The 18,492-nt window shown below is 40.2% G+C and overlaps 1 protein-coding gene across 2 annotated transcripts in view; it reads left to right on the plus strand.

Annotated features, from left to right (window-relative positions):
• trrap (transformation/transcription domain-associated protein) overlaps positions 1–18,492 on the plus strand; it is a 57,161-nt gene that overhangs the window by 7,953 nt on the left and 30,716 nt on the right. The window contains exons 15-44 of one of the 2 annotated variants that reach the window (XM_077738792.1): positions 50–389; positions 466–563; positions 647–841; positions 981–1,172; positions 1,234–1,399; positions 1,480–1,736; positions 1,940–2,140; positions 2,511–2,662; positions 3,599–3,798; positions 3,864–4,081; positions 4,180–4,377; positions 4,474–4,734; positions 4,806–4,967; positions 5,133–5,229; positions 5,952–6,073; positions 7,214–7,384; positions 7,924–7,992; positions 8,839–8,859; positions 9,239–9,358; positions 9,969–10,088; positions 10,228–10,392; positions 10,599–10,780; positions 10,947–11,145; positions 13,456–13,584; positions 14,425–14,691; positions 15,385–15,591; positions 16,492–16,650; positions 16,931–17,065; positions 17,309–17,419; positions 17,711–17,857. In XM_077738792.1, the coding sequence (XP_077594918.1) occupies positions 50–389; positions 466–563; positions 647–841; positions 981–1,172; positions 1,234–1,399; positions 1,480–1,736; positions 1,940–2,140; positions 2,511–2,662; positions 3,599–3,798; positions 3,864–4,081; positions 4,180–4,377; positions 4,474–4,734; positions 4,806–4,967; positions 5,133–5,229; positions 5,952–6,073; positions 7,214–7,384; positions 7,924–7,992; positions 8,839–8,859; positions 9,239–9,358; positions 9,969–10,088; positions 10,228–10,392; positions 10,599–10,780; positions 10,947–11,145; positions 13,456–13,584; positions 14,425–14,691; positions 15,385–15,591; positions 16,492–16,650; positions 16,931–17,065; positions 17,309–17,419; positions 17,711–17,857 (5,061 nt within the window). The remainder of the gene's footprint in view (positions 1–49; positions 390–465; positions 564–646; positions 842–980; positions 1,173–1,233; positions 1,400–1,479; positions 1,737–1,939; positions 2,141–2,510; positions 2,663–3,598; positions 3,799–3,863; positions 4,082–4,179; positions 4,378–4,473; positions 4,735–4,805; positions 4,968–5,132; positions 5,230–5,951; positions 6,074–7,213; positions 7,385–7,923; positions 7,993–8,838; positions 8,860–9,238; positions 9,359–9,968; positions 10,089–10,227; positions 10,393–10,598; positions 10,781–10,946; positions 11,146–13,455; positions 13,585–14,424; positions 14,692–15,384; positions 15,592–16,491; positions 16,651–16,930; positions 17,066–17,308; positions 17,420–17,710; positions 17,858–18,492) is intronic. The other variant, XM_077738793.1, reaches the window with a different exon arrangement.

Consider the following 18,492-nt stretch of genomic DNA (forward strand, 5'->3'; position numbering starts at 1 on the left):
TCTTATATAAAATGTCCAGCTACATTTCTGTATTCTCTTTGCTTCATAGGTATTTGTGTTAAAATTCCACACCATAGCCCGCTACCAGCTGGTCTCCATCTTCAAGAAATGCAAACCCCAGTCGGAAATGGGCGTGGTGGAGCCCTCAGGGGTCCTTCCCGGTGTCCCGGCTACACCCACCCCTTCCACAACACCCGCCATACTCCCACCCGCACCCCCTACGCCCGTTCCCAGCGCACCCCAACCACCCGCGGCGGCCCTCGACCGGCAGGGCGAGAAAGAGGACAAACAGACGTTTCAAGTGTCGGACTGCCGCAGTTTAGTCAAAACGCTGGTGTGTGGTGTGAAAACCATCACGTGGGGGATCACATCATGCAAAGCCCCTGGAGGTACGACTACAAAATGAGACAGTCTTAAACCCGCGTTTTTCGGAAGTCCGTTTATCTCACTGCATGTTTCAAACAGAGGCCCAGTTCATCCCGAACAAGCAGCTCCAGCCAAAAGAAACGCAGATCTACATCAAGTTGGTCAAGTATGCCATGCAGGCTTTGGACATCTATCAGGTACAATGAAAAAACGATTGAGAAAATTGATAGGAATCTGTGTACAAGTCTTAAGGTTTTTTTTGTTTTTTTCTTATGACCAGGTCCAGGTTGCCAATAACCAACAAGCGTATATCAGGGTAGCTAACTGCCAAGCAGTACGAATGAAGGAAGAGAAGGAGGTCCTGGAGCACTTTGCTGGCGTCTTCACCATGATGAACCCCCTTACGTTCAAGGAGATTTTTCAAACCACGGTCCCGTACATGGTCGAGAGGATTTCCAAGAACTATGCACTGCAGGTATACACACTAGAAGCCAAATAGTCCACAATGAAAAGGAAAACCAAATATGACTTGCATGTTAACTGCGACTTATAGTCCAGAAATATGTCATATCTGAGAAATTTGTCCTTGAATTCAATTGATTTTTTTTCTCCAGATTGTGGCCAATTCCTTCCTGGCCAACCTATCAACATCAGCCCTTTTTGCCACCATCTTAGTGGAGTACCTACTTGAAAGATTACCCGAGATGGGCTCCAATGTAGAGCTCTCCAATCTCTACCTCAAGCTCTTCAAACTGGTGTTCGGATCCGTCTCGCTGTTTGCGGCCGAGAACGAGCAGATGCTCAAAGTAATTCGCCATCTTTCTATTTTGCCACGTCATGACATTAAAATAATTCTTCTTCCCGTAGCCACATCTTCATAAGATAGTCAACAGCTCCATGGAACTGGCCCAATCCGCTAAGGAGCCTTACAACTACTTCTTGTTCCTACGGGCTCTCTTCCGTTCCATTGGTGGAGGAAGCCATGATCTTCTTTACCAAGAGTTCTTGCCTCTTCTACCCAACTTACTTCAAGGTAGAAGCTCAATAAACATGGCTGTCTCATGTTTTGGGGGATTTAAAACTAAATACCTTTCTATTATATCCTTACTTTAGGTCTGAATATGCTCCAGAGTGGCCTCCACAAGCAACACATGAAGGATCTCTTTGTGGAATTGTGTTTGACGGTTCCAGTCCGTCTGAGTTCTCTTCTGCCCTACTTGCCCATGCTGATGGATCCGTTGGTTTCGGCCCTCAACGGTTCCCAGACCCTAGTGAGCCAGGGTCTTCGCACCCTGGAGCTTTGTGTAGACAACCTCCAGCCGGATTTCCTCTATGACCATATCCAGCCGGTCAGGGCTGAGCTCATGCAGGTAAGAAGAATTGTTTCTGCTCGGAAGTGAATTAATTGTGTAGTTTCCGACTCAAACGTAATCCAAATTGTAATGTACGGGAATAAGTCAATTCCCCCCTGTTGTGAGTGTTTTTTGTAATGTACGGGTATAAGTCAATTCCCTCCTGTTGTGAGTACTTTTTGGGAAATGAACAATGATGAAGTAAATCTCTCCGCTTCAAGGCATTGTGGCGCACTCTCCGAAACCCGGCCGAGACAATCTCCCATGTGGCCTACCGAGTTTTGGGAAAGTTTGGAGGCAGTAACCGGAAGATGCTGAAGGAGTCCCAGCGGTTGCATTACGTGGTGACGGAAGTTCAGGGGCCCAGCATCAAGGCTGAGTTCACTGATTGCAAAGCATCCATACAGCTCCCAATGGAGAAGGTAAGACAGCACTACTAGCAAATGCCAGAGCTGGGTTTTTATTTACATGGGTCTGCCTCTTTCTACACAGTCACCTCTTGAGCCAGCCATTGTTGATGTTTTGGATTTTTTTGGTATAAAATCTTGCAGTGGGGGAGGAGCTATATGATGGAAGATTTTATAAACTAAGATGGAATCTGCATATTTAACAGTATTGTTTCAGTTCAGGTGTTTGTGTTTTTTTATATCCGACAGTGGTGGTTTTTGTTTTTCAGTTTTTTCCATATATAAGGCGCACTGTCTATTTTGGAGAAAATATAAGACTTAAGTGCGCCTTATAGTCGTGAAAATACGGTACTCAACATAGACTGTGTGCTGTCTTCCACTCTAGGCAATCGAGACAGCCCTAGACTGCCTGAAGAGCGCCAACACCGAGCCATACTACAGACGGCAGGCGTGGGAGGTCATCAGGTGCTTCTTGGTGGCCATGACAAGCCTGGATGATAATAAACACGCCCTATACCAGCTGCTTTCTCACCCCAAGTAAGCCAACCCTCGTTAGGCAAACTCAGAAGTTGGTTTGCCACCATTCGAGAGCTTTTCTTGTGGGATAAGTTAGTGACATTACCAACATTGATCCCGGGCAGGGGCTAATTGACTTTCTTCTGTCTGTTTACGCTGCACTCGAGCCCTTTCCACTCTCTTTTCATTACACTGGCATAGAAAAGACAAGGCTGCCCGTGTCCAAGCTTCGGTCCGGGTAATGAAATGTGTCAGTTATGATCAGGAGGGCCTGGCGACCACTCGTGAGGCATCTTGATTCCAAATGTGCTGTTTTTCTTTCCTGAGGTTGATGCTCTCCTCGCCATTTTCCCTTCTTGATTAGCTGACTTTAAATCGAGCCTTGGGGAAAACTTGTCCGGCGAAGGAAAAAGGTCAATTGATGTGGCATTCTTGACAGCCACACCAGTTTCCCGCCTGCCTAAATTCCCTCTTGGTTTTTGTCAACAGTCTTGTGGCTTCACCTCCTCCCACTCTAGTGCAGTTTCAACCTAAATAGCAGCCTTTTAAATGGCGCTAATTAAATTAGCTGATCTATTAGCTCTACCTTCGTCACTTGGCATTATAAAGCTCGAGTGCGGTGAAAATAGCGGCTCGATAACACGCTGCCACTGTTGCCTTCAGCTGTTGTAAATATCCAATATGGAAGGGGATGCGAGGGAGCTGGAGAAGGGCGGCCACCCACCTCAAAATGGAGAACAACCTATATTCTCTCAGAACGTTGTATTTGTCTTTAAAAAAAATGATTGAATCGAGGGTACGTCTTATATGTGCACAAATGAGACTTGACATACCAGAAAAAGTGTAAAATTCAATGATTTTTAAGGCATTTTCGAGGGTGCGGCTCCAATTGGGATATTTTCAGTTTCAGTTTTTCCCCTTAGACATTTGATAATTCTTAGTTTTTATTCCTCCTAGCTTCACCGAAAAATGGATCCCCAATGTTATCATATCGCATCGCTACAAGGCCCAAGACACACCCGCCCGCCGAACCTTCGAGCAGGCCTTGACTGGAGCCTTCATGTCCGCCGTGATAAAGGATCTAAGACCCAGCGCTCTCCCGTTCGTAGCCAGCTTGATCCGCCACTACACCATGGTCGCCGTGGCCCAGCAATGCGGTGAGAACTACCATCATCTAAAACGTAGATGGTCCAATTGCTTATCGGGTATATCTCATCCACAGGTCCATTCCTGCTGCCTTGCTACCAGCTCGGCAGTCAACCAAGCACTGGCATGTTCCACAGCGAAGAAAACGGGTCAAAGGGTATGGATCCGCTGGTCCTGATTGACGCCATAGCTATCTGCATGGCCTATGAGGAGAAAGAACTGTGCAAGATCGGAGAAGTGGCCCTGGCGGTCATCTTTGATGTGGCAAGCATCATCCTGGGTTCCAAGGAGAGGGTGAGTCATTGGTTGACTACCTCTACTGTGAAATTCAATGACACAACTTCAATCTTTTTGCATTTCAAGATAATTTTACATTCTTCTTCCATCTCCAGGCATGCCAGCTTCCCTTGTTCTCCTACATCGTGGAACGTTTGTGTGCTTGCTGCTACGAACAGGCTTGGTACGCTAAGCTAGGTGGCGTGGTGTCCATTAAGTTCCTAATGGAGCGCTTACCTCTTATCTGGGTTCTACAAAACCAGTTGACCTTTCTCAAGGCCTTGTTGTTTGTTATGATGGACCTCACTGGAGAAGTAAGCTCCCATCATCTTTTGCAAAATGACTTGAATAGTCTTCAGACCTTCTTTAGTCCAATTTCATGACTTGACCTGTTTTTGTTCTTGTCCCAGGTTTCAAACGGAGCTGTAGCAATGGCTAAAACCACCCTAGAACAGTTATTGGTCCGCTGTGCAACTCCACTGAAGGACGAAGAAAAAACCGAAGAACTCCTGACCGCCCAAGACAAATCCTTCCACATGGTGACGCACGACCTAGTCCGAGAGGTCACCTCCCCCAACTCTACAGTCAGAAAGCAGGCCATGCACTCCCTGCAGGTTCTGGCCCAGGTCACTGGGAAAAGTGTCACTGTCATAATGGAGCCACACAAAGAGGTAAATCAAGGACTGGATGTTGTTTATCAACTCCGCCAAGAAATGAAACCGTCAATGCTGTTTCTCATCAGGTTTTGCAAGACATGGTCCCGCCCAAGAAACATCTTTTGCGACACCAACCCGCCAATGCCCAGATTGGCTTGATGGAGGGCAACACGTTCTGCACTACCCTACAGCCACGTCTTTTCACGATGGACCTGAATGTCATGGAGCACAAGGTCTTTTATACCGAGGTATGCCTGAAAAAAAAACATTTAGACCTAAAAAATTAGCCTTTAAGGTCACATCTGACTTTAAATGAGGTTGTATAGCTTCACTAGTTGAAGCATTAGGATGTAGAAGACCATTTTTTGGATCGAGCAGTGACATTCTGACCTTTTGCTGTTCTCTTTCGCCAGTTGCTGAACTTGTGCGAAGCAGATGATGCGGCACTTATGAAGCTGCCTTGTTACAAGAGTCTTCCCTCTCTGGTGCCTCTACGTATTGCAGCTCTCAGTGAGTAATGTCGTATTAAACAGGTTTTTTGTAGAAGTAGAATCCACTGCTATTGACTAGACATATTTTTGCATGTAAGTCCATGTCAGATCATTTTGAAAATATGCCTCTAGTACACGCAAATGCATTTTATTTCCGCCAATTTGTACAAAGCTATTGGAATTTTATAATCATACAAAAGTGGGTCATTTTGACTAAGTAACAACAAAATAAATATAACAGATCCAATTTGTACACATTAGTTGTGTAGAGACAATATAAGATTGCAGGCAAATTGTTTAAAAAGTATATTTTCATAAATAAAATTAGACAGTGAATAAAGTTGTGATGAATTGAGATATTTTTTAATTTTAAAGTTACATGCTTTAGTAATAAAATGCAGTTTTTAGACCTTGCCGAAGATGTTAAAAAAGAAACAAAAAGTATTAGTTTCAGTTGATCAGAAACCAAGAAAAAACAATTTAAACTAACAATAACAACAACAACAGACTAAATAACCACCTCTTCAAATAACAGTTTTTCAGATAACTAAAAAAAACAACAAACTTGCCTCTCAACCTCAAAGAAAAAAAATCAAAGCCTCCTCTTAAGTATTACCAACCCCAACAACAAACAACGTGTGACTGATAGTCCAGAACATACAATAAATAACCCTTAGAAACCTGTTATTTGTCAAAACATGGTAAGAATTTGTTGCATTTTTTTTTTTGGTGCCATGTTAGACGCTCTAGCGGCCTGCAACTACTTACCACAGTCCAGAGAGAAAATCATTGCTGCTCTATTCAAAGCCCTCAACTCCACCAATAGTGAACTTCAAGAAGCAGGAGAAGCATGTATGAGAAAGGTAAGTTACTTCCATTTATATAAATATATATATATTTTTAATCTCCTACAGCCTCGTTTCTCAGAAACCCATTGGTCTTATTTTGGTCTCCACCCAAAAACCTTGAGTTCCTTACACACAATACTCCTCAAAACTATTTCTATATCTTTTTTTAACTTCCCCTGGAGCTCTAAACTCATGTTTTTTACAAAAATCTTTAACAAACTTACCTTTTCCTTCCATTTTAATGATTCTTTTCAGCCTCCCAGTTCATTGGCTCGCGTCTTTCCCAATCGCAAGGACCATTTATTAATCCATCGCAACTTTTCCGTGATTTATCAGACTTTTACTTAGCCTTATTTATCAAATCAACCCCAATCAATTCACCCTGGATGCTCTTTTGTCCCCTTTTCCCCTTCAATTTCCGTGTCCTTCATTTTCTTTTTTTGCCGCCATCACTCTTTATTGTGTGGTAAACCCCTCCCCCTCCCTCTACTCGCCACCCTTTCTTTCATCTCTGCCCCTGATAACACTAATGAGCATTGCCATGGCCAGATCAATACAGGATGGGATGTTTGTTCTCTCCACTGTGTGGGGGATAAAGAAGAATATGCATCTTTTTCCCGGGGGCACGTGTCCGTAACAACGCCGTTGTTGTCGTCTCATTTCCCTTTTGTCTATCAATGGATAAATGAGAGTATTCAGTCGAGAGTTGACTGGGTTTGACAACTGGACTAAAATAACTCCAATGTTAAAGATTGGGCTGTTACAATGTGTCAAAACCGGGATACATATCGTGATGTTTTTATACTGCAAAAGCTTGTTGATATAGGGCAAGATTATTATTTTAAAAAAGGAACTGGTGGATAGAAATTTGTATTTTGATACAATGATCTTATTACACGAGTTTCTGCCCAAAAAAACTATAAAACCAATTGAAACTAAGCTTTGAACGTATCGGACAAAAAAATAAGGCACCAAAAATAAGGAAATCACAAAAACAAATTTTCCTACCAACCTACCCAGTCCAAGTGTATTGAGTTTGATTTATTTAAGAAAACAACACCACTTATTCGTCAACATTCGCTCATTTCCATGTTTTTTTTAGTACCTCAAATGTATGGAATTGATAAAAATGGCTGTCTTTGTGTTGTTTTTTAGTTCTTGGAGGGCGCCACCATCGAGGTGGACCAAATCCACACTCACATGAGGCCACTACTCATGATGTTGGGGGACTACCGCAGTCTAACGTTGAATGTTGTCAACCGTCTGACTTCTGTCACCCGCCTCTTTCCCAATTCTTTCAATGACAAGTTCTGTGATCAAATGATGGTAAGAAACACTTTTTTAAATCACAACATTGACCAACACCCCCATAATCAGTTCCTGCCATTCTGTACTCTAGTTTTAATGGAAATTACATTGTTCTACAGACTGTGTTCTGGACTATAAGTCGCACCAGCCAAAAAATATAGATACAAATATTCAGGTTAAATTTTTGGATGGGCTTTTTACAAAAAAATATCAGAAATCAAGGACAAATGTAGCATAACATAAAATACCTTAACATAAAAATAGTAAAATGTCTTAACAACATTTTTTCAGGTATCTTTACCGTAAAAAAAATAATCTACATAATGGTAAGAGAGAAAACTAATGGAATATTAATTGGTAGGCCAGAAAAATGTTTTAAAAAGTTTTAGCTAGGTCTACAATGTCTTCTGTGTCTTGCTACTGTAACCAACTTGATTTATAGCCCAGAAAATACATTCAAAGCATTTTCTTGCCACTAAATGTATCACATTTTTGTGTATTTATCGAGCAATCCATTATTTTTTAATTCATTATAAATTTTTTGGGGGGTTTCTTAGCAACACCTACGAAAGTGGATGGAAGTGGTGGTGATAACACACAAGGGAGGCCAGCGCAGTGACGGAAGCGTGAGTATAAAAGTCCAAATACAGACACGTACATATTATTGACGCATCTCGGTTGACATTTCGCGGGAATCCAGTCTTTAAGTCCCTTCCAATAACGAGCATCAGCACGCCATTGGTCCAAACCAAACCAAGGAAACAGCTCCAGTCTCAAGTCGTCAACATGGCTCGCTTGTGGCAATATTACAATCGATGATTAATTAGACGTCAGTGGTTTTCCTCATTATCCTCCTTGACAGATAACCTTGTAAAGGTGAGAACTTTAAAAAGGGGGGAAACAGGTCCCCTTCGCTTGTGGAAATGAAACCATTTCAAGCTTCCATTTCAGGAGACTTCCCCCTCCGTCCATCTATTAATGTTTGGCATAATGACATGCAAATTAGACTCTTTCTTCTTGACGGAAATCGCTAGTCGAGCTCGGGTCACGCGGTCAATTAGCCTAGCCTGATAAAGACAACAACGAAGGGAAGAAGAATGGTGCAAAACCCACGAGGATAAAAGGGAGGTCGCCTCAATTGACTTTTTGACATGAGACGAAGAAATGCTATCTTCATTTTTTGACCTTTTATCTCCAAATGGGACGCTTTGATGGCTGGCTACAAAAGTTTTGCCGAGGTCGTACTCAAAGGTTGTCATTGGCTCACTATACTTTGCTATTATCGGGATAAGTCGGATATGGAATTCAAGGAAAGGGATGGCCCTGATTGGAACACGTTTTGGAGGAAATCGGGCTACAAAATGTCATTTTTAGTGTAAAAAAAAATATATATATTTTTACTATTACATAAACACACTCAGAAACACAAAACACTGTGTTGACTCTGACCATTGTCTCCCATTCTGGTACAGCCTGCATTGGAGGGCTTTGAGGTGAGATTTGACCCAGTATTGCGCCACCTGTGGCTGACGTTTGAAGCGTATTTGAACCCATTGTTGTGACCGTGAAGTTTCCCTGTACACGTACTTTGGAATGTGTCCGTCCGTGTGTGTATGTGTTTGTATTCCGACTGTCATGTTAGTTCTACTCACCTTTTAACATTTTATCGAAAGACAGACGTACTTCGCCAGACGAAAATATTTACTGAATAAATACCCGTAATGTCTTTAAAAATGTTTTGTCTGCTCTGGCTTTATTTTACTGATTAGAAGTCATCAGTCATTTTTATTAATGGACACCAATGTGTTGATGTCTTACTCAACTTGAATTCAATGGCGTTTGTCTTATGTTTTTATTGATTTATTTTTCTAGGAAATGAAGATCTGTTCCGCCATCATTAATCTTTTCCACCTGATCCCCGCCGCACCTCAGACGCTCGTCAAACCTCTGTTGGAGGTCGTCATGAAGACGGAACGGGCCATGCTCATCGAAGTAAGATACAGTCAGAAATTTGATTTTTTACTTATTGTTCTCAGTCAGTCAATAAATGCCAGAAAAACAATTATCCGATAAAATACCTTTCTAAAATTGGAGTTAAACATGGATATTTTTAAGAGTAATTACATTAACCAATTATTAGTTTGAAATTCATGTAAAAATATGAACTCAAGTACTTTCCAGGATAAATTCCAGGACATGTATTTGAGGACTAGTGGTCAAATAACTAGTTTTTAACTAGTGAGAAATTCCTATTGCAGATCCAATTTTACTCCTTATCTCAATTTTTTTTTGTAAAATATTGAAGTATTTCCTATATACATATCGTTGTCATTCAGTAAATACAAGCCAAATAACCCATTATACCTTTTTAAATTGGATTTAGTTATGGATATTTTTAAGAATAATAAAATGAACCAATTATTAATTAGAAATTCATCTAAAAATAGGAACTCAAGAACTTTCCAGGATAATCAATACAATGCAACAACCATTGGAGGACAGATGAAAATATCCTATTGCAGTTTCTCTATAATAAAATGCAGATGTATATTTTCCAATTTTACTAATCTTTCATATTCTTTTAATTTTTGCTAACATCCAGGCTGGCAGTCCATTCAGGGAGCCATTGATAAAATTCCTGACCCGTCACCCTTCGCAAACAGTGGAGCTGTTCATGATGGAGGCGACTCTTAACGACCCCCAGTGGAGTCGCATGTTCATGGTTGGACATATTTCTATACTTATTAGTATATTCCATGACTGAATCCAAGTCTCTCAAATATTCTAGTACAGCTTTACTTTCTATACACCTATATATCTAGTATTGCATTACTTATTTTTGTATGTGTGTTTCCACGCAGAGTTTTTTGAAGCACAAAGATGCCAAGCCTTTACGAGACGTTCTGGCATCCAACCCCAACCGCTTTGTCACGTTGTTGGTTCCCGCCGGGACTGCCGCTACTGTCCGACCCGGATCTCCCTCCACGGCCACAGCTCGATTGGATCTCCAGTTTCAAGCCATTAAAGTATGTATTTTCTATTTAGCTTTCACTACTAGCCCAAAACTAGCCAAATCTACCCTCTTTTCTGGACCTTAAGTACCACTTTTTCAATACTTTTTATAGTGTGTTTCCTGTTTTTTTTTTTTTTTTTTTAGGCCAAAGCTATAAAAAAAATATCCTATTACTTTAACTTTCCTATTTGATGTCTTCCCTTTTCTGCGCCTTTTTAGATCATCAGCATCATCGTAAAAAATGACGAAGGCTGGCTAGCAGGCCAGCATTCGTTGGTCAATCAACTCCGACGAGTTTGGGTCAGTGAGGCCTTCCAAGAAAGACATCGGAAAGACAACATGGCTGCTACCAACTGGAAAGAGCCTAAGCTACTAGCTTATTGTCTACTGAGCTACTGCAAGTATGTATATTCCATTTTTTTTAATCAATTGCCTCATTAGTTAAACTCATGGGCAACTGTTTTTAGTTTTCAAAACACAACAGATGGGCCGTTTAGATGATAAATGTATAATAGACGCCATTTGTAATGTGGAAAAACATAACATAGTGCCTACCCCCAACAAAAGGAGGAACTATTCGGAGATCGAACTGCTGTTCCAGTTGCTACGGGCCTTCACGGGTCGCTTCTTGTGCAACATGACCTTCCTGAAGGAGTACATGGAAGAGGAAATTCCCAGGAACTACTCCATCGTACAGAAGCGAGCCCTCTTTTTCCGCTTTGTGGAGTTCAATGACCCGCACTTCAATGACGAGCTCAAAGCCAAGGTATGTTCACTTCAATTCACCGTGAATTTTCTTCAATGCTTCTGGCATTTTCAGCTATGGGAAATTCCAATTGATTGCATAGGTTGACCTATTTTAACAACAGACTTGGACTTTAATGATGTTTTTTAAAGTGGGTAAAATTATTTGAAGGCCTGGGGGTTTGTAAAAATTACGGTTTTTGGAGATTTTAATTGTTAGACATGGTCATTTTTTGGGAAAAAAAATTTGGAACAATTCTAGAAGAAAGGAAGAAATTGAATTAAATGCTTTTATTGACATTATACAAGTATAATGAGATTTAAAGCTTTCAACACAAAGTGCACAAATAACAACAACAAACAGACAAATAAATAAGAAATAAATAAGTGTTATAAGTGAGATCTACAGAGTGAAGTCCAGAATGACTTTTTATGAGGGTATTAAAAACATTTTCTTATTGTTAACGGAGTTACCAAATGGTGGCAAAATTGTGTGTTTAAACATGTCTAAGCAGACATTGTTTAAATGTACTTTATATACATACCAAGTATTTTTTTACTTGGTACGTACAAAATATGCCACACAATCGACTCAAGCAAACATTTTTCAGTGTAAGAAAATGACAGATTCAGATGGGGGGGCTTCATAGATAAAGATCTTGTGTTCGTGGTCTTGTACCCGGACTCGGTGTGGTCGGATCGCTTCATCTAATCACGTCGCAAAGATGACTATGATCGATGGTAGAGACGCTGAAAAATGATCAGGCCGGAGAACTGACGGGCTTCTGCATTTTCATTCCGGGTCGCTTGTCTCTGTTGGAATCCATCAGATTTGCCTTTACGCCGTACGAGTAATGACCCAAAGGAGGAGAGTGTGCCAGATCGTTCTTCACCGCCTAATGATGGATCGAATCGGGGGGGGATCATTAACGGATAGCAGCAGCTTCTTTAATACATGCTGTTGTTAGCCCGGCGAGATCTTCATTTTCGCACTTTCAACAAGGCGGCTGCTTATTTTGCTGTCAGATTCCAATGCCAATTTCTCTCTTAATCAAACGTCAAAAATGGAAAATGCTGATTTCAGTCTGTTTACGATGCGAGAGAGGGTTTAATATCTAAGAGAGAGAGTTTAATATCCAAGAGAGAGTTTAATATCCAAGTACTGATGAAACCAGCTCTGAAAATTACATTCATGAGAGTTTAATATCTAAATATCTACTGTTTTTAACAGTACTTGGATATTAAACAGTATACTTAGATATTAAACAGTATACTTGGATATTAAACAGTATACTTGGATATTAAACAGTATACTTAGATATTAAATAGTATACTTGGATGTTAAACAGTACTTGGATATTAAACAGTACTTGGATATTAAACAGTACTTGGATATTAAACAGTACTTGGATATTAAACAGTACTTGGATATTAAACAGTACTTGGATATGATACAGTATACTTAGATATTAAACAGTATACTTAGATATTAATCTGTATAATTAGATATTAAACTGTATAATTAGATATTAAACAGTATACTTGGATATTAAGAAGTATACTTGGATGATAAACAGTATACTTAGATATTAAACAGTATACTTGGATATTAAAAAGTATACTTAGATATCAAACAGTATACTTAGATATTAAACAGTATACTTAGATATTAAACATTATTTAGATATTAAACTTATCTCTTAGATATTTAACTCTCATGAATATAATTTTGAGAGCTGGTTTCAACATAAAACTCTCTGTCACCATTTGTCCGGTGACCAAAAGACCGGCGACCAAAAGTCCAGGCACCGTTTATGAGAATTCATGCCATGTGGTTTTGTGGGAAACGGCTAACCAAAATAAACACACGTAACCCGTGAGGGCTTCTCACACCGTTTATTTTTACAATGCCAAGTGTTGTGAAGCGCTAATTTCCATTGCAGTATTTAATGAAGAGCGCATCTAGAGTGCTCTGCTGTCACTTTTTATATATTTCTTTTTTTAATGCCATGTCTTTGATTACTCTTGTTATTGGTCATAATTGCCTCACACATCTGTCTGTATCCCACATATACTTTATTTCCCCAGCTAATTAATGATGTTATCCTACTCTGTAAAGTCCTTTCAATTAGTACAAGTGAGTCCCAAGGCTGAAATTGCACCCAAGTTTTTCCCACCATGTCGTTTTTTTTTTGACAACCAATCCCGCGGTAACCCGAGTCTCGGTTTCTGAACCATTAGTTCTGCCTGGCTTCTCGGGAATGTGAGCAGTAAAATCAAATATTATGGGCTGTGAGTATCGCTGCTAATTTATTTGCTCTCCTCACTGAAGGTGCTGCAGCACATTTTGAATCCGGCGTTCCTCTACAGTTTCGAGAAGGGGGAAGGAGAACAGCTGCTCGGACCACCCAATCCCGAAGGAGATAATCCAGACAGTATTACCAGCGTCTTCATCACAAAGGTGCCTTCATTTGATCTCTATTTTTTGACCTTTTGGGATAAGTTAGCGTATTTTCTCGCATATAAGCCATATTTGGCACTCAAAAAAATAATGAATGAATTCAGGGTAAGGCTTATATGCGCATAAATTGAACTTGATATGCATTGTAACGAACACCTGCCCTATTTTGCCTGGTTGTAGTTTCCATTTTGGATGGTTTAACAAAAAATCCAGAAAGCATTACCAGCCTCTTCATCACAAAGGCGCCTTGAGATGCCTTTATTTGACCTTTTGGGATAATTTAGTGTATTTTCTCGCATATAAGCCGTATTTGGCACTCCAAAAAATAATGATTGAATCCAGGGTAAGGCTTATATGCGCATGAATTAAACTTGACGTGCATTGTAGGGAAGATTTGCCCTATTTTGCCTGGTCTAGGTTTCCTTTTTGGGTGGTTTATAAAGTGCTGTGTTTAGTGGAGATGTCCCAGATCAGATAGGGGAATCGGGTCAAAGAAAGAAGGGTTTTGAAACTTGTTTACTTATATTCATGTAGTAACTCATTGGCTGCAATTGGTGGTCAAAATTTGATCCGTCAATGCCAGCCTTTTCAATTGAAGTGGATTTTATGCCTAAAACTCAAAAGTAGTGAACAAAAAATACACGTAGAGTCCAAAATCAGGTGACTCGGACTCAATTGGAGAATTTTCTATCACTTAACAGACCCTGAAAGTAGTTTTATAAAACATTTGTCTTTGGTTAAAAGGAAATTTAAGTTTAAAGCTATCTCCATTAAAGGCAAACAGTCATTATTTTGAGCGAAATCAATGTAGTGCACTAAACAATGTTTTGCATCTTTAAGGTTCTGGATCCCGAGAAGCAGGCCGACTTGCTGGACTCCTTACGAATCTGCTTGCTCCAGTTCTCCACTCTACTGGTAGAACACGCTCCCCACCACATCCACGACAACAACAAATCCCGCAACAGCAAGCTACGCCGCCTCATGACTTTTGCCTGGCCGTGCTTATTGCCTAAAGCCTGTGTGGACCCGGCCTGTAAATATAGCGGGCATCTACTTTTGGCCCACATCATTGCAAAGTTTGCCATCCACAAGAAGATTGTTCTTCAGGTAATTAAGAGGAGAAATGGAGTGTAAAATGGCCTTTTTTGTTCAGTTAATGCGAATATTGAGCATTGGCTTAATGTCAGTGTTACTTAGTAACTTTAGCTAACATCAGAACAGAAGTTGAAAATACGGTTATACCTCATTTATCATGGTTAATAGGTTCCAAGACCTAACCGAGATATTTATTATGTAATATTGTTATACTTCTTATGAGCAGCCTCTCGCGTTTGCTGTCTGCTCGTTTATCAAAATATTACTCTTATCTCAAGGTAAAACATTTACCCGAAATTTTACACCTATCTCAAATTGCTCGTATGTCAAGGTATTACTGAATAACAGGGGTAGGGAACCTATGTGGCTCTTTTGATGGGTGTATTTGGCTCTCTGCCTTTTTTAAATCATAATTTTTCTTCATTAGGCTCTTTTGCATGCATTCTCTCATTGATACTCATTGATTAGCAACAGTGAAATCATGCTCTCAAAAGTATTTAGACTATTTTTGACTTTCGAAGTGCTGAAATGAATCATATATACTCATATTTGCATGTATTTTTACTTTCAAATTCGGAGTATGTTTGAAAATATGAGTTGTTTATGGCTCTTTTTGTCAAAAAGGGTTCCCGAACCCTGTATTACTGCATCTGATGTTATTTGTATTCTGTGGAAATTGTACTAAAATATGTTATTGCTGTTTAGGTCTTTCACAGTTTGCTGAAGGCCCACACCATGGAGGCCCGAGCTATTGTCCGCCAAGCCATGGCTATCCTCACCCCGGCAGTACCGGCCCGAATGGAGGACGGTCAACAAATGCTGACACACTGGACCCGCAAAATAATCGTGGAAGAGGGCCACACTGTACCACAACTGGTCCACATCCTGCACCTCATTGTTCAGCACTTCCGGGTAAGTCAATACAAAAAGACTTGAGCGCCATTTTCCTCCCATTTGGCTTCTTGTCTAGCTGACAGGTTATTCTCATCAAGCCAGACGACCAATCTAATGTAATCACATAAGCATAATTGCACTGGGCGAGATCACGTATCATGTATCCGGGTATACCGGTTAACGTGATGGACGGGGCTTAGCCTCTCTTGTCATTAAGGGGCGTTCAAGTCCTGCTCCATCGACTATAATTAGCCTCAAAGTGAGAAGCTTTAATATTCTTTGGAGCACCAGACTACTGATAGACATCTTATCTTTTGCCCTCGATTGGCGTGTTGGAGATTTTGACTTGTGAGGAAGTTAAGTGAGGTTTTTGAGTGATGTTTTAGTCTTCTGACGCGTCCTTGAAACTAAGTGCGAGTGAGTTGTGATGGGAGTTTTGCCGGTGTTGTTTAAATCGGTGTAAACGCGCTTGGAAAATTGCAAGAACAAAAAAAAAAATCATATTTTAGGTTAGTTTGGAAATGTGCAGAATGCCCATTCATACTTGATTGAATTGAATTGAATGCTTTTATTGTCATTGTATAAGTATAAGGACAGTTAAAGGGTTTTTTTTTTGATTATGGGTCTTAAGTGGAACTACTGAAATATTTTGCGGTAATAGCTGAATGAAAATTGGCATAAGAAAACATTATATGACATTTAAATTGGATTGGATAACTTAATTTATCGTGTATTTGAGAAATGTCATTGTTAGAGTAGCAAGTGGGTGAGTATACAGACATAGAAAAGACATTTTAGTTATAAATAGATGGGGAATAAGTAACCTTCATATCTATGTAATTAATTCCCAAGGAAAGTTTGCAACTCCCCAGATTTTGCATCTAAAAATATCCTTTATTATTCTTTTGGCCGATTCAGGTATACTATCCAGTGCGCCATCATTTGGTGCAGCATATGATCAGCGCAATGCAACGTCTTGGTTTCACCCCCACCGTGACCATCGAGCATCGGAAACTGGCCGTGGACTTGGCCGAGGTGGTCATCAAATGGGAGCTGCAAAGAATCAAAGACCAATTGGTGCGTTCACAGTACTGTTTAATATCTAAGTACTGTTTAATATGCAAGTAGTTTAATATATAAGTACTGTTTAATATCTAAGTACTGTTGAAATCAGCTCTCAAAATTATATTCATGAGAGTTTATTATCTAGATATCTACTGTTTTCAACAGTCCTTAGATATTAAACTCTCTCTTAGAAATTAAACTTTCTCTCATGAATATAATTTTGAGTCTGGTTTCTACAGTAAAAACTCTTCTTGTTCCATGAACCATAATCCATACCCATGTCCTCTTCCAGCCCGAGTCCGAGACAGAAGGAGGTTCCGGTGGCGAGGGAACGAGTGGCGCCGTTAAAGTAGGACTTTCCGCAGATGGCGCTACACCCGGGCCAGATGCGAAAAGATTTCGTACAGCAGCTGGAACAGCCTCTACTGTAAGCTTATTTCACGTTATTCCACTTATTATTTCTGCCATATAAATTTGAGCATCTCAGAAGAAAAAGCTGTCCTATAGTAATGTAAAGATATTTTCCATTTGGTACAATTTTTTACGTGTGCCAATGGACATGAGCCGCCTTGAAATTGATACTTATAACAATTTAATTTTATTTTTTTGGGATATTTAGTCCAGTCCTCTAGTGTGAAAAGACTTCTATTGTTTTTATTTATTTTTCTAGGTGTTTGGTCGTACTCCGTCCATGCCAGGCACGGAAACAATGCTCACCAAACCCGTCGACAAGCAACATACGGACACTGTGGTCAATTTCCTCATCCGGATTGCATGCCAGGTAACACCGCCTCCACGTTCTGCTAATAAAGTCTGTCCATTTTTTTTGTCCCTTAACAACAGAGGATTGTGTTATTAAATTGAACCCCATAGTAAATTGTTGACCATAATTAACCGCAATGACATTCCTTGTCACATAAATGAAAGACTCCCAATCCCGACATTCTTCCCTCTCGAATGTCCTTGACCCGTTTGCCGTCCCCCGCGATATCGGGAAATGAAGACTCTGTCAACGGGGATGAAACGTGTCCGAGACCTTCGCAAACCTAACCCTTCTCTTCCCCATTTCCAGGTGAACGACAGCACCAATGTCGCCGGGTCTCCGGGGGAGCTACTTTCCCGGCGCTGTGTTAGCCTGATGAAGACCGTCCTCAGGCCCGATATGTGGCCTCGTGCCGAACTCAAGCTACAGTGGTTTGACAGGCTGCTCATGACTGTGGTAAGAAGACAGATTCTGTATTTTGTCAATAATTAGTCACCCCCAATTATCTGTTTCCTCCATGTGCAACTATTAACCTAAATGTTGCAAAGTTTTGGGGTACTGTGTTGTTTCCATTAGTATGATCATATGTTGTACATATTTTCTTGTTATACTAGGTTCGGTTATAACTTTATTTCAACCCGTATTCGTTAAATTCCCTTGGTTGCAGTAGCAAAACAGACACAGAAGACATTGTAGACCTAGCTAAAAAACTGGAGCCACATACAGAAAGTCCACAAGGCTAAATACTTGATTTCTCTTATAAATAGAGTGGAAGTATAAAGTATTCACTTCATAATGTGCTTCCAGTTAAAATGATCAAAAGACAGGAGAAAAACATAACTTGACTAGTATGAGTACTACCTTGTTATTGGAATAAGGCTAAATACCTGATTTCTCATATAAATAGAGTTGAAGTATAAACTATCAGCCTAATTACTTCATAATATACTTGCATCTATTATGCCTATGAGCTTCATCCCCCCAAAAATACTTTATTAATCCAACCAAGGAACTTTGAAGGTCCCTTACAAAAACAACTCAAAATAAACACTCTTATCAATAACTTCTTCCAATCAAGTCCCCAACAAAGT

Source organism: Stigmatopora nigra, chromosome 18 (genome assembly GCF_051989575.1).
Source record: "Stigmatopora nigra isolate UIUO_SnigA chromosome 18, RoL_Snig_1.1, whole genome shotgun sequence".
Lineage (NCBI taxonomy): Eukaryota > Metazoa > Chordata > Actinopteri > Syngnathiformes > Syngnathidae > Stigmatopora > Stigmatopora nigra.